This window comes from Notolepis coatsorum (assembly GCF_963971535.1).
Source record: "Notolepis coatsorum genome assembly, chromosome: 6".
NCBI lineage: Eukaryota > Metazoa > Chordata > Actinopteri > Aulopiformes > Paralepididae > Notolepis > Notolepis coatsorum.
Genome location: NC_140170.1, coordinates 66392161 through 66408240, shown reverse-complemented (window position 1 = coordinate 66408240; position 16080 = coordinate 66392161). Strand labels below are relative to the sequence as shown.

The 16080-nt window shown below is 45.9% G+C and overlaps 1 protein-coding gene across 1 annotated transcript; it reads left to right on the top strand.

The window, feature by feature from the left end:
* Positions 1–6673: 6673 nt before the first annotated feature.
* Positions 6674–15596, top strand: LOC311231138 (HIG1 domain family member 1A, mitochondrial-like). The gene is made up of 4 exons (XM_084317641.1): positions 6674–6799; positions 8877–8972; positions 13124–13258; positions 13431–15596. The coding sequence occupies exons 2-4, from the start codon at positions 8885–8887 to the stop codon at positions 13493–13495; spliced, it is 288 nt and encodes a 95-aa protein (XP_084173767.1). The 5' UTR covers positions 6674–6799; positions 8877–8884; the 3' UTR covers positions 13496–15596.
* Positions 15597–16080: the final 484 nt, after the last annotated feature.

The following is a 16080-nucleotide window of genomic DNA, read 5'->3' as shown; positions in this document are numbered from 1 at the left end:
GCTTTGCTCCCTGTAGACAGTCTAGCTCATCGGGAAACGAGTCTCTCTGGGCTCGTTGTAGTAGAAGAAGTTCTGCTTCTTTGTAGTCAGCTGCTGTAATGTCAGTAGTGAGCTGAACCTCTGGGTGGTGCCACAGGAATGTCTTTAGCTGCGCACTCTCTAGGGTGAGGCAATCGTCTATGTCGGGGTCTGTGGAGACGAGTGTGTTCAATCCACAGAACATAGATTTCTTGTTTTCGGCCTCCTCTTTACTCGCTTCCCGTGGGGTGGGTGTAGGCCACTCTTCTTCCGGGAGCTTGAGGAACTCTGGCCCGTCACTGTATAGGTTGTGACGGGTGAGGTCATCCAGGGACATTCCCCGGGTGATGACGTCAGCTGGGTTGTGTTTTGTGTCCACATACCTCCAGCTTGCTACTTCTGTTAAATCTTGAATCTCTGTGACTCTGACTCCCACGAAGACCTTGTATCTGCACGAATCAGACCGGATCCATGTGAGTACTGTCGTGGAGTCTGACCACAAGATTGTTCTTTGCACCGGAATGGTGAGTTCACGTTGGATTAACGTGGCGAGTTGCGCTCCTGCTAGGGCTGCGCAGAGCTCTAGACGCGGGATAGATTGTTGCTTTCGTGGGGCTATTCTTGAGCGAGCCAGGATGAAAGCAGTATGTATTTCTCCTCCCTCCTCTCGGGCACGCAAGTAGGCCACTGAACCGTAGGCTACTTCGGAGGCGTCGCTGAAGACGTGCAGGTCCATCTGGCACGTCTCCAGCCTCACTGTGGGTGGGAAGTAGCTGCGGCGTATGTTGACACCTGGGAGTGAGCTGAGTTCCGTCTCCCACTCTCTCCATGTGGACGCAAGGTGCTCGGGTATGGGGTCGTCCCAGCCCTGGTCCTTGTCCCATAACGCTCTTACAATCATCTAAGGTAGAATACATCCCAACGGGTCATATTGTCTGGCGAGTGTTCTGTATACACTCCGTCTGGTGGTCGGTAGTGCAGTCGACCTTCCCTGCTCCTTGGTCAGGGGTGTGTGTTTATAATGGAGCGAGTCTGTTTTGAAGCGCCAGACTAGTCCTAATGTCATTTCTTGGGCTTCTCCTGGGATGGTCGCCATCCAGGTCTCGCTGCTTGCTGCCTTGTCCTCGGGGGAGAGGCTGCGCAATACTTGCGGGTCGCTGCTGGCCCACTGCCTGAGATCAAAGCCGCCTTTGATCAGGGAGGCGCGGAGCTTGAGTAGAAGGGCCTCGGCTTCTTCTGGCGTCGAGACGCTTTGCAGACAGTTGTCCACGTAGAAACTATTTCCTACACTTTGTCGGACCTCTTCATCAGCTGCTGGATCCTCTGCGACGTGCTTTTGCAGTGCAAACGTAGCACAGCATGGGCTGCATGTGGTTCCGAAAGGGAGGACTTCCCATTGATAGATGGCTGGTTGCTCATCCCCGATCCTCTCTCTCCATAGGAACCGCAGCAGGGGCTTGTCCTCCTCCACTAGTCTCACCTGCAGGAACATCCCTTTGATGTCGCCGCTGATGGCCACCTTGTCTTGGCGGAAACGTAGTAACACGCCTAGTAGAGAGGGGCCGAGTGTTGGGCCGGGCAAGAGCTCTTTATTCAGATTTTGTGATCCGATCTGGTAGCTGCAGTTGAACACAATACGATCCTTGCCGTTGTGGTGGACTTTGTGGTGCGGCACGTACCATGATTCGGTCGTCTGATCGGCCTCTTTAATGTCAATTTTCTTTATGTGTCCCGCTGTGATTAGCTTGTTAATCTCAGCGCGGTACACAGTCTCTTGAGCGGGGTCTCTGGCTAGGCGCCGCTCTGTGTTCAATAGATACTGCTCCGTCGCTTCTTTTGGGGCGTGGAAGGTAGGCATACCCTCTCGCCTCAGGAGTGGAGTTGCGTATCTCATCACTCCGTTGACTTTGACTCTCTTTGTCCCCTGCTCGAGGAGGGCTATAGCGTAAATGTCTTCCTTGGAACGAATGTCTTTCTTTTCGTTCTTAAAGGGCATTGTCTCTAGTGTCCATAGCCTCTCGACATGCTGTAGGAGGGTGGTGTCTTCTTCTGTCACTCTGGAGTGGAGGCAGTTAGTGGCTGCTGTTCGGTTAAGAGACTTAGCGAGGGGGCCTTGTAATGTCCATCCTAGGCGGGTCTCGACTGCTGCAGGACAGCCTCTGGGCCCTGTGTGGACCCGGTCTATCGGGACGATGAGGTCTGCATGGTCGGAGCCTATCAGCAGGGTCGGGGTGGCACCGTCTATGAGCGGTATAGGTAGTTGACGCAGGTGCACATATTTATCCATCAGCTTGGCGATGGGGTAGGTGTACTGCGACAGGCCTATTTCTTGGCTGGTGAAAGCGTTAGTAATCCTATACCGTCTCTCTGGCTGCCCGCTTGCTGCGATAGTGAAGGAGACATTCTCGCCCTTTATCGTCTTTAGATCTCTTCTTATTGTCCGAATCGTCATCTGGTTTTCGCTCCCCCGCAGCCCCAGCCGGGCCGCAGCGGACGCGAGGAGAAGGGTCTTCTCTGACCCGTCGTCAAGGACGGCGTAAGTGTCCATGACCTTATCTTGGTAACTCAGTGTTACGCGGACCACCTTTAAGAGCACCCGGGCGCCCCCGCTGCTGGCGGGGTCAATGTACATAACACTTGCCTTTGTGCTGCTTGAGGGTGCAGGCTTTCTTCTGTTACTGTCGTGTAGGACATCTAGGTGGGCTCCGTCACACCGACTACACCTCTTCTTTAAGCGGCAATCGGCTGCCATGTGACTGCGCGCACATCGGTAACAGCGTCGGTTGGACTTTATCCATTGACTCACCTCGTCGGCGGTCATCTTCTTGAACGTGTCACATTGTGACAACCAGTGTTCCTTTTCGCAGTACGGGCACACCATCTTCCACTTCTCTTTCATCGAGGGGGTACTGTGGTTCTTGCTGCTCGGTACTGATTCTGATTGGTGCATGACGGTCACCAATCTGCGGCCATCGTTTGCTCTCCTAGGTCCCTCTCTGGAGCTTGGTGTGCTCCGCATGAACGTATCCAACCGTAGGCTGTTGACTTCTCTCGCCAGGAAGTCGGCTAGGTCTAGGAGGGATGGCTCGGGACCGTTAGGATCACGGTGGTCTCTTTGCCGCCTGAAGCGCTCTTGTCGGGCGGGCGGAAGCTTCTCTAAAATCCTCTCGACATTAGAGTTCGCGTACAGTTCGTGCATACCCTTTTCTCTTTGCGCCCCCAGCATCCCTACCAGGGATTGTACCTTGATAGACAGGTCATCTAGTGAGCGATTGTCTGTGGCTGGGGGTAGGCGGTCAATATGCCTTATCTCTTGTATTACGTAGTCCCATATGCATCCATATCTTTGGTCGAGTGCTGCTAGAGCCGCTGTGTATGGGGTAGTAGAGGTGGCATAGGCCAGCGCTATATTGTGCGCTCGGGGCACCTTGAGGTGCTTCAGTAGGATAGCATACTTGTACGGTTCATCAGCTACATCGGACATCATTGTCTCTAAGCACATTCGTAGCTCCGTGTACTGTGCTCTGTTCTCGTGGGTGAAGTCCGGAAACGTCGGTGTGCCAATGTATGATGCCATGGATGGCTGGCACATCGGTGAGCGTTGGAAGAGAGGCCTCCTAGGCGAGTCTCCTCTTACGCCTCTTGGTGGGCTGGTACCTGCTGGGTACCATGGCCCGCGTATCCAGGTGCTGTTCCTCGGGGCTGGTCGTGCGTCAAGCTCACCTGTGAATTGAGTCGGGGGTCTGTAGCGCAGAGCCGCGGGGGTAGAGCCTGGGCTGTACTGGACCTGTGGAGTACTGTGCTGCTGTCGGGCTTGACTCTCCTCCTCTCCCTCTTCTTCTTCCTCTGGCAGGTCCTCTAGATCCTGTAGTCGTCTATTTAGCCTCTCCGCGGTGTAGACCGTTTCTTCCTTGTAGCTGGGTCTCACTTGGACCGGTCGGGGAAGGGGTTCGGAGGGGGGTATAGGCTCTCTCTGGTGGTCGGGCTCAGGGTCGCTTGATCGGGTAGGGGAGGGTGCCCTTGACCCTTGTCTTGACGAGGCCCTGGAACCCCGTGCGGAGGGAGGGGGTGTTGCCCTAGTGATCAGCTGCTCCATTATCTGCGCTTGTAATCGGTCGCGCTCGGCTTCGCGCTTGGTGAGAGCGAGGTCGCGCTCTGCTTCTCTTTGGGCACCGGCAGCGGCGCGCTGGGCTTCGGCGGCGGCGCGCTGGGCTTCGGCCCGGTCCCTTACCATATTCTCTTCCGTCTGAAGGCGTCTAATCTCTAGACGTATACGATCTTCGTCGCTCCGTTGCTGTGCTTGAAGGCGTTCTCTTTCCATGGAAGAATGTTCGCGCTCACTAAGCGTCTGTGCTTGGAGTCGATCGCGCTCTGTTGAGGCTGCTAGGCTGGCGAGGAATGCCTGTGCCAGCATCTTGTCCGCCTCGCTGGGGGAAGACGCTGGTTGGGGTGATCCGCTCCTGGCAGTACTCGTTGGAGATCTGTTCTCCTGTGGCGAGTCCTGGAGATCCATCTCCGAGGTGCTCGCCTCTTCTTGTAGCGGGTCGAGTTCCATCCCTGGAGGGCTGTCTTTATCCTGGAGCTCTCCGGGGACTACTTCTTCGGTCTTGGCGGGGGGTAAAGTCATGTCGGGTCCCTCCTGGTCCCTACCGTGAGCTTGGTCAGTTACGTTAGAACCCACTAGGGCCTCTATTGGCGGGGTAGCCTGGTCGATAGGGTCGGACATAATTTTACTATCTACTTTTTCCGCGTTTACCGTCTGTAGAAGGCTAGGTAGTATATTGGCAACGTAATCCTCTAAGTACTGAGGTGTCTGCCGTCTACGCTGCGGGCGATCTACTTTAGGAGAACCGTTTTGTGGAGTGTTCATCATTGGCCATGTCAATATTAATACCACTATATTAATATTACACTAGTTACCCTCCGGCTCGAAGGACCAATTGTAACTGAGGGGTACAATTCCCTGACTGTATTGATAAGTATGGTATCATTAAACCACTACCGTCTTATGTACTTTAATTACTGGCCATACAGTACATGATATATAAATATGATGAACACTTCCCACAATGAATCGGTTCCACACAAAGTTGTAATTAAGTATTTATTGCAGCAAAAGGTACATAATATACCTCTCTATTTTACTTTGGATGCGCTTATAAGGCAAAGGAATGTGCGTAGGCAAATCAATAATGAATGTCCATTCTCTGGTTACGCAGGAGGTAATTATACAACCTGAATCTTAGGGAATTATATCTATGGTACACTAGTAATATATAGCGGGAGATACTGGAAGGGTCCCCCCGGTTGTAAGCCAGCAGGGGTAGAGGATCTGTCGGTAGTAGAGCCTGGGTCAACGATGATAAGGAGACTCCGAGTAGGGGAGACGGTGCAATAAGATCTTGATCCACAGACGAATACAGCTGTTCTCCGTAGCCTGTAGATCCACAGGGAAGAAAGCTAGCCTGCCTCAGGCTCTCTGAGGCGCAGACTCGACGTGGCTCCTCACAGGGTAAATCCCACACACGTGTAGGCGTCGGCGATTCTCCGCTCCATTAATCACAGGACCAAAAGCAAATATAATCCAGCCGCAAAGGGCTATGTAGTCGTCGGGTAGATTAATCCAGTGTACATGTCCACACGGTTCTCGTCAAGGGCTCCTCGGGTGAAAGCGCCATGAAAGCAGCCCAGCCTGGATAAGCTCTCTAGCTGATACGAGGAAGCGTTGGTGATGCTGGTCACTGTAGAACTTTAGCCGCACGATACACTATACACAAATAGACTATTACTGACTTAATAGAAATATGTCGCACTCGACGGTATAGCGCCAAACTCTGACAATTCAGTTATTAATTCGCACGCGGTCTCAATGCTCTTATTTGGGGCCAAACAGGCCATACTTCACCGCACGGAGTATCGTGGGTGAGGCTTCAACTTATTGGGTAACATACTTCTGTATTCACCTGCGCCATATTTATATGCACAGCGAACAATCTAGTGCCAACCTCATTTCTGTCTCGTATTCTTGGGCAAGGCCGGGCATGTACAGACATGTCTTGACGGTGGCTTTGAACCTGACTCTGGAGGCATGGCCTTGGCGCCTGTGGACCGCTGTCCAATAGGAGAACGAAATATTATGGTCTGTACTAGGCTAAAGGGATATTCCGTGTATATGTACAAGGAATATACAAGGGATATCAAACGATATACAAATATTATGCAATATATATCAATCAATAAATATATATATTCGGTTTAATCTGATCCTTTGTAACACACACAATTGTTAAGGGGATGCAGACCAGAGAAAGACGTTTGTCTTGTCTTGTTTACATCAGGGTCCCCCATTCTCTGGTCTGCATCCCCTTAACAATTGTGTGTATTGAGCTGTACTGTACTGTACCCATTCTGCAATCTGTTAATACACTTTTCAATCAATCAATCGATCAATCAATCAATCAATCAAACAGGCTTGCGAGCTGGGAACGAGGTTACTTGCCCCTTGAGAGGATTCTCCGGCGCTGCAGCTGGACCCTACTCTAAAATACCGGAAGTATTGCGGTGATCTATAGCTGAACTCGTTTGGCCCGTAGGGGGAGGCAAAGATCACACAATATTCTGCATGTGGCTAATGAGTAGGATCTAGGGTGGGAGTGGCACAGATAGGGGTCTTTTTTAGTGTGAAACAAGGAGACTTTGCAGAACCCGACGTGAGCCCTTGGCAGAGACTGAGCACGAATTTGACTAGCTTCTAAAGAAGACATCTAGGATAAGAAAACATGTAAGTCATCACCACTCTCAGAGTCAGATAGCCAGCCATATTGTTCTTGTAATTATGGCGTTGTTATTATTATTATTAATATTATTATTATAATTATCTATTACACAAAGTTAGGAGGCTATAGATAGTGATCTTCACTGAAGGCTAACAATGGTGATTTAACGTCGGTTAGTGTTAATTGAGTGTTAATTGGGTCACCATAAAATATTATGCTAGGTGCATGGTGCACTTGACCATGTCTTGTTTTTAGCCGTGCAGACCTGGCCAAAGTTGGCTGGGACTGTTGTATATTATCATCATGGTTTAGCTTGCTTGTGTACTACAGTTGTCGGTGTGAATTTTAAAGGTTGCCTAGCTAGCAATCGGAGAGTTTACAAGAAACGCAATGGTGACGCAAACCCAACCTAACCATAACAAACCTGACCATGGCTAATCATGGCGACAAGGTATAACATGCTCTCTGGCCAAATACTGGAATTTTACATTGCATCGATGATCACTTCTGTTGGACTGGCTTGTACGGATAAACTCTCATATTACAACAATTTAGCATTTTATGAGAAACGCATGAAACTTCTAGCATACCGTTGCTTTTACTGGAGATATGGAGGGAATTCAGATTTGTCCTCTGAGGACCGTCAGGGGTCAAGTCCTGGATGGTCGCCAGTCCGGTCTAAGATCAAATTAGATTTGTTTATGGTTATTGATCCCCTTGAGGAAATTCGGGCGTCATAGCAGCATGGGTACAGGTGTTTGTGTCTTTGTACAATGCTATTCTTGCTGTGTTATATATATTATGCATATGGATATTGTGGAGATTACATCATGTAGATTATGCCCAATTAGAGGTAACATATTGGCACACTTGGCATTCCTATTATGTCAAGTAATAGGGATGCACCAAATAATTGACCTCTCAGGCCCGCCCTATTTTCTTGATCCTCCAATCACAACTGTTTTTAATTGATTGATTGATTGATTGATTGAAACGTTTATTAACAGATTGCAGAATGGGTTTTGATTGATTGAAAAGTTTATTAACAGATTGCAGAATGGGTACAGTACAGTACAGCTCAATACATACAATTGTTAAGGGGATGCAGACCAGAGAAAGACTTTCGTCTTGTTTACATCAGGGTCCCCCATTTTCAATTCATCATAACATATATGACACACACGACATACAGATAGACAGTACTGCTACATCTACAGTATACATTTATGACATGCCAGATTTGCAAATACAGTACTGTTTGTGATACAAAAAGTGTCCAGAAAAGAGTGTATATACATTTGACGTAGAAACTGTACATTGGAGGAGGTTGGGTAGGTGGGGTGGGGTTGGGTGGGTGGGGGGGGGGACTGTACATTGGAGGTGGGGGGGGGGGCACTGTACACTGTATATTGGAATACTGACAAAGCCATACTTGGTAATTTACTGTACAACTGGGTTAAGACATTTGTAGGGGCCAGTTTCGAATTGCAATCTCCCGTAGGTGTTCTTTGAGAGTGTTTTTGAAAGTGGGTAGTGATTCACATTCCTTTACAGCTTTGGGTAGGGCGTTCCACATTGATGTGGCATAATTGCGAAACGTGTTTAGTCCCTTGTTTGAGCCGAATCTGGGTTTAACATGATTTGTGGAGCTCCCTCTGGTGTTGTGATCGTGGTATTCACTGACCTTTGGGAAGTATTTTGACATGTACATGGGTACCTTGGTCGTGTAGTGTATCTTTTAGACCAGGCCCATTGCAAGTTGCTGTAGTCTGTCGTCTACTCTAAGCCATCCTAGGTTGTCAAAGTGGGCAGGGGTGAGGTGGGTTCTAGGAGTCAGGTCAAGCAGTAGTCTGACTAGTTTGTTTTGAGATGTTTGTAATCTCAAAACTGTTGCTTCCCTTGGACAAACAGTTGTGATTGGAGGATTAGGAAAATATAGGTCAATTGGTGCCTCCCTAGTATTTGACATAAAGAGGGTGGGGCCATTATACAGTAGAGTACAGGATATTCCATATCTGTATTGGTGTTGATGCATCCATATCAAATACACTAACATCACTCTCTCTCTTTCTCTCACCCAAGTTGCCACCATGTCTGCTGACAAAGACTGGCGTGATGATGAGGAGCATTCCTCTAAATTCATGAGGAAAGCCAAGGAGTCTCCGTTTGTCCCTATAGGTAGGCCGAGACGTTGTCCCTCTTTCCATTGTTATTGTAATCATGGTCTTCTATATTAGGCCTATTCTATCTTATGATAACTTATTTGATATATGAAAGGAATTGATATTTTATTTTATTTATCTTTATTTATTTATTTAACCAGAACAAATTCTAGAATGACGGCCTGTCGAAGGGTCAAGAGTCAAGTCAAGAGTTTTATTTGTCACGGCATATACAAGCATACAGTGAAATGCGGGAGGTCATGCCCGCAGCAATTGTGCAATAATACAAGTAATAAGAATAAGGCATTTGTGCAATAATACAAGTAATAAGAATAAGACATAACGGGTATAATGTACATAAAGTTTACAGAAAGCATGGTAAAGGACATGCTAAGGTCCTGCGATAGTGTAATACAATGTTAGCTACGGATGAGGCACTGGGTCTTATGTACACTACTATACAATACTATACTATACAATCTACAGTTGTACTATGTGTCCTTATGCTATCTTGCTATATCCATCTATTTACTATACAAGAACCACTCCTGTTCTTTTTAAATTTAAAATTTTTAAGTGACCTTTTCATTGTGTAAAGTGACCTTTTCATTGTGTAAAGTGACCGTTGAGTGTGAGCATGTGCAGCGTGTGTGTGTGTGTTCATGCTAAAGTGACTATTAGTGTGTGAGCGTATACAGTATGTGTGTTGTGTGTGTGCTCATGTGTGCTTGTGTGTGGAGAGTTCAGTGTTCAAGACTCTGATGGCCTGGTGTGCGCAGGCGTTTGCCTGACCGCAGCAGCTTGAACAGGCTGTTGTTGGGGTGGTGAGGGTCTTTCATTATTCTGCAGGCTCTGGATTTGCACCTCGTTATATAAGTCCTGCAGGGGTGGTAGTGCAATACCCGTAGTACGCTCAGGCCTTCTTGTCCTGTGCCGTGCTGTTTCCATACCAGGCAGTGATGTTTCCAGTCAAGATGCTCTCTACAGCTCCGGAGTAGAAGGACTGGAGTATCTTCCCCGATACTCTTAACTGTCTCAGGTGGTAGAGGCACTGCTTTGCCTTCTTTACGACTGAGTCTATGTGTGTTGTCCATGTCAGGTCAGGGTAACAGGAAAAGAGAAAAATAAATAAAAATAAAAGAGACAGACATACAGAGATAAGGGACATAATTAAAACACACATCAAACAAACAAATAAAATTACAAGGTATGTAAATACATGAAGCAGAACAGACAAATTTGTGTGTGTGTGTGTGTGTGTGTGTGTGTGTGTGTGTGTGTAAACAACCCTGCGATAGAGTCCTTAAAAGTAGCGAGGGGGGGGATCTATTTGTCCATTTTCAATATCCTATATAATTAGGAGAGGATTTCTAAAGTGCAATATGATAGTTTATTACAGATATGGATCCGTACAAGTATGCAAAAGCAATAGTCAAAAGAGAATCAACGTGAATAAGCAAATAAGTAAATAGTAGGATGAAGAAGCAGAAGAAGAGGGTAACAGAGGACACGGGTTGTGTCTTATACTGTATACTCTTACAGACAGAGAAACATTGGATGTACAGACACGCATTTGGGAACATACATAACTTGGCGTGTGTCATCCATGACATTTAAGATAACAGGAGACCAGATGTTTCGCACACAAACTTTCTTTGGAGTATAAACTAAAGTCAACGTACTGTACATAAGTCAGTTCTATGGGAACTAACAGACCTTTAACCTTCTGAGTCTCAGGGTTTGATTCCCGCAGTCAGCAGTACTTCCGGCTTGGTCAGTCGTCCCTACGAACACAACTGGCAGTGTTCGCGGGTGGGAAGCCGGTAGGGTGTGAGTCCTGGTCATTGCAATAGCTGGTCGTCGGTTGGGGCACCTGTTCAGCGGGAAGGTGATCTGGGGGAGATAGCATGAAATGAACCTCAGCACGCTTTACGTTCTCCCAGTGAAAACTCCTCACTGAAAACAAGCGGCTGGCTACTCCACATGTATCGGAGGAGGCATGACGATAGTCTACACACCCTCCCCAGACCAACAGTAGGGCAGCGCAAGGACCAGGAAGGGAATTGGCATAATGACTAAATTGGGGGAAGGGAGAAAAGATGGAAAGACAAAAAATTATATATATATTAACCTGCTCTAATATAATATATTTCTTAAATATTTATATATGTATGAAAGAGACATAAAGACAATAGGAATGATTATGGATATAGACATTATATAGTTATGATATTGTCAAATGTGTAGAATCCACCTACACAGTTATGCAACAATGTCTTCCTAGATGCTTTGAATGCTGAACAGGTTTATTACTGGTGATATCTATGGTACTACTCACTCACCTCTGTGTCCTCTATGATAAGGTGGGTTGGTCTTCTCTGACAGAGGCTTGAGGATCATCTGTATTTGTTTGAGGCCATTATCGGATATTACCTTATATGTTGCAATGATGCTATGCTAGATTGGAATTTTGGACCCCATCTAACCCGCCAGAATAACTGGCTTCTGCTTAAGGTCCCCTGAGCACAGTCTGGAAGGTCAGCCTTTTCCTTAGTGCATCAACGTCTTGGAATCATCTTCAGCACAAGCTGAAAATTGGTTCTCTGCTGACCTATGGACAGTTTAGGGCCATGATCTCTAACTTCGTGTAACTGTTTTTATTTTTTCTATCTGTTTTGCTTGTATTTTATTGTTGCCTAATTTTGATTGTATTTAGCATATTTTATTATGTCATATCATTTCCAATTTTGTAATCTCAGCAACATTGAGACTGAGGGCCCATCCTCAATAGTTTTTTTCAGAGTCTTGAAGGAACACTCCAACATTTTGGGAAATTAGTGGTCTGTGATGCCGCCCGCGACGCGGGAGATCGGGGTTCAACTCCCACTCAGGGCGATCCCTTAACAGGGGTCGAATCGACTAAACACAACGCAGACAAGATCACACCGGCTATACATCTATGGATGAAATGGGGGCGGCGGGCGATGCCGATTACTATTATTGATTAGCAATACAGTGTGCGTTCAATCAGCCATTTTCGATCACGTTGCGTTTTAAAACAATGTCCAATCCAGCTGTAATTTGGGGGAATAGTATCCTACCGTCAGCCCATGTGATCGCCGGCAGCATTTCGTCAGTAGTCATCCGAATCTGGTAGATCGATATGTCCATTGGTTGATCATAAATCCCATTATTCCAGGCTGAAATCTGCGTTCGGTAACGGGATCAAAGATGGAGGGTGTTCGTTTGGGACAGAGGCTCATATGAAACGCCCAGACAGTACATTTTTTTTCTTCAATCGCCCTCAATGATACTGTAGTGGAGCGATGGCGCCCCTAAGCGGATCTGGCCGGTATTGCATGTTTCGAAAATCAAATATGCGGGTAGGTCCTGCAAGTCGATTGCGGACGTTAATAGTTATTAATATGGAATAAAACAATAACAACTTGCCACGAGTTAACTCGTGGCTCTGGTCCACAACGCATGGCACCGAAACACGAGTTAACTCGTGGCTGGTCCCTATAGTGTTAAAGGAACCTTATTTAACTACACTAACATCACTCTCTATTGGGAAATTAGCTTATTTAACATCTTCCCTGGAGTTAGACAAGAAGATACATACTTTTCTTGTCTCTCTGCATGCATTAGGCTTAGGGAACGCCTGGACCGTTAGCCTAGCTTAGCTTCATCACTGGAAGTGGGTCATACATTTACCCGATTTCCCAACAATAATGTATTTTTCATGGTCTGTCATTTATCAATTATGGTGAAGTGAGTGACGTCCAGCAGGATCCACCAGAAGTCTCCCAGTCTCCTAGTCGCACAAGTCTCCCAGAATCTCCTAGTCACACAAGTCTCCCAGACACACAAGTCTCCCAAGTCACACAAGTCTCCCAGTTACTCTGATGTCAGGTGGCTTGTGTGAGGAGCCTTGTCTTGGTAACACCTAGTGCCCTGACGTCAGGGCAGCGCCATGAACCCCTGCCTCCTTCTGAAGCTGCAGCAGGCTGGCAACTTATTTGATCATGACATTTGACAGATCATCGGTGGCAGTCTGGACTTTGTCTTTTCTACTTCAGAGGACATTAAACCCAGGGACACTGGGATGATAGTAGAAGTGTCTGTCTTTAATCTGCTAAAGCCACGACCACTGCACTCTTGTTCCAGGTCTGGCGGGGTGTTGTGGCATCATCGCCTTCGGCCTCTACAAGCTCAAGACCCGGGGAGACACCAAGATGTCCGTCCACCTCATCCACATGCGCGTCGGAGCCCAAGGCTTTGTAGTCGGAGCAATTACATTAGGCAAGTCTTTGTTCCAATATGTACCGTGAAAACAGACGCACACACAGTTCACATCTCCTAACGTATTTACACCGCAGTAATGATGTCAAAGTCGTGATGAAAATGTGTAACCGGGTTCGTCATCGTTAATGACGTTTGCTAATCATTGCAAAACGTTTGTTTGTTTTTGTAGGTGTGCTCTACACTATGTACAAAGAATACCTGGCACCCAAGGACCCGGGACAAGACGGCAAGTGAACTAGCCGGTCAGTCTGTCTGTGATATGTGGGATATTATATCACAGGACCAGGATCTCGCAACAGAAAGGACATGAGCGGAAAGGACATCCATCACAGTAACCATTTGGTTGCAACATGCTTTTTCTAACAGGAGGAGGGTTATTACAGAAGCAACCTGTAGAATATTATTTCCAGTTCAAGACCCCAAGAAGGACTTTTGTCATTACAAGGGGGACATTCCCATAACATTTATTTAAATAGTTTTTTTAAGGTTCAACAACAACATTATATACATACAATACATGACTACATATAACCACACAATACCTAAAATGAATGAAAAATACAGTAAACAAAGAGAAAAAGAAAAATAATAATAATATGTAATTGCATCGTTCTTATACAGGTCGTCACTTGCCATACAGAAATGTCCTATCTAATAAATCACCGTCCTATGCCTAAACATCCTCAACCGGGAATTTTAGATTAAAAGAATCTAAAAATGGCTGCCAAAATTTGATAGATTTCTGGGTAGAGCCCCTGGTGGAGTATTTAAGTCTCAAGTTTTAGGTGTGCCGCCCATCACATCTTCGACAGAGCGTCGATGTGATGGAGGAATGGCTGACTTCCAGTTAAGCAAAATAAGGCGTCTAGCCAACAAAGAGGAGAAGGCCACAGCATCTGATTGAGCGACAGATACCCTAATTTCGCCAGGGAGCACTCTAAAGACTGCAACCAAGTGGTTAGGCATGATCTCCCTGTCACAGATGAAGGAAAAGGTCTCAAAAACAGAAGGCCAGAATCGGGATAATGATGGGCATGACCAGAACATATGGCAGAGAGTGGCTGGAGCCTGATGGCACCTGGGGCAGGTCGGATCGACATTCCCATAACATGACATTCCCATAACCATTCCCTCCCCGAATTCTGTACATTTTCTGTAATCATTGCAACTGTTAGTCTTCGTTTTTACTATAGTATATGTCCTGTATTCCTTAGGATAGGCCTCTGCGTTGAAGCAACCTGTAGAATATAATTTCCCGTTCTAGACCACAGGAAAGACTATTTCCATGTCCAAGGGGCACATTTCCTTAACCAGTCCCTCCTGGAATCTCTTAGATTTTCTGTAATCATTGCAAATATTATGAAAGTTATTGTGACTGTAATCAATCCCCCCTAGATTCTTACCACCCAGATACAGAATAATTAACATGGACATGTAGGATAAAGCACATAGTATGACTAAACAATTAATCATGTTAAAACATAGCAGTTGGACAGGTTCCATTTGCGTGGAAAACATACTGTATTATTCACACATTCCTCTCTAAGAGTTGTCCCTCCTGTTGGGAGTCCCTCCTGTGTGAATTATCAAGTAGTCCCTTCATGTTAGCAGATGGTTCCAGCTCCCAAAATGTAGTTACCACTAGAATTCTATCCCGATATGAAAGAATATGTTATGTATATCAGTCTAAACCAAATCTCACTAGTCTATTTCCTGAGTAAAAAAAACCTGGATAGCAGAAGGAACCTCCCCAGTGAGTAATTGCTCCAGATAACAACCCCTCCAACAACAACAACAGATTATTTCTCTGTCAAAATACTGTCTTGATACTTATTACAGGGTTCGCACAAGGTCCTTGAAGTGCTTAAAGTGCTTGATTTGACAAAAAAAGTCAAGGCCTGAAATTCCTTGAAAACAGCAAAATAAATCCATCCACATTGAAAGTTTTGTTCATTCATGATAAAAAAAGATTCTGAATCAAGAAATATAATTATTTTATTTTAAGTGTAACTTATTGTCGGAAATTGGTTTTAAGCCACAAATATTGGATATTTTCTATAAAAAACAGCATTTAAAAGTGAATTGTATCCTTTTAAATGCAATTTTAAAATGAAACATTGTGCTTGGAAAAGTACTTGAAAGTCATTGAATTTCATTTTGCAATGTCTGTGGGAACCCTGTTATTACTACCTCATGTATACTTGATACTACCTTGTGTGGCCAATATTGATATCTAAGTTTTGAATAGGCCTGCAAACCTTTGCTGTATAAACTTTAATTGAAAACAACAGATCTTCTGTATTGTATTCCTGAGATTTACAGTCAATCAATATACCTGGTGTAACCGCAAATTTTACCTTCCAATGTCCTGTTTTCTCTTGCCCGTTACTTCACAGGTATGGTATGGGAGTGATCCTACGCAGTAGACACAGAAACTAACAAAGATGGATGTTGTCCAGTCATAATTCCAGGTTTAGGTTGATTTATTGCGTTGAAGTTGCAGTGGTAATGATGAACATTCCATTTATAATGCCAGTGTGGGTTTGTAGTGATTCTCTGTTCTTCTGTATTTCTGTCTGTCTCTGTCTGCTTCTGGCTGTTGAGTTGCTGAGCTTCTGGTAAGAACGGTGTGCTCCTCACTACCTGTGACCCCTAAATACATGACCAGTGCTGTCTAATCTAAAACCCACCACCAGGTGTCCAATAATAATATATAAAATAATAATAAATAATATGCCACCATCATAATGGCTCCTACACCTGGTATACATACAGTACCACTTGTGACACAATATGGGTTAAGGTTTCCGGCTCACACC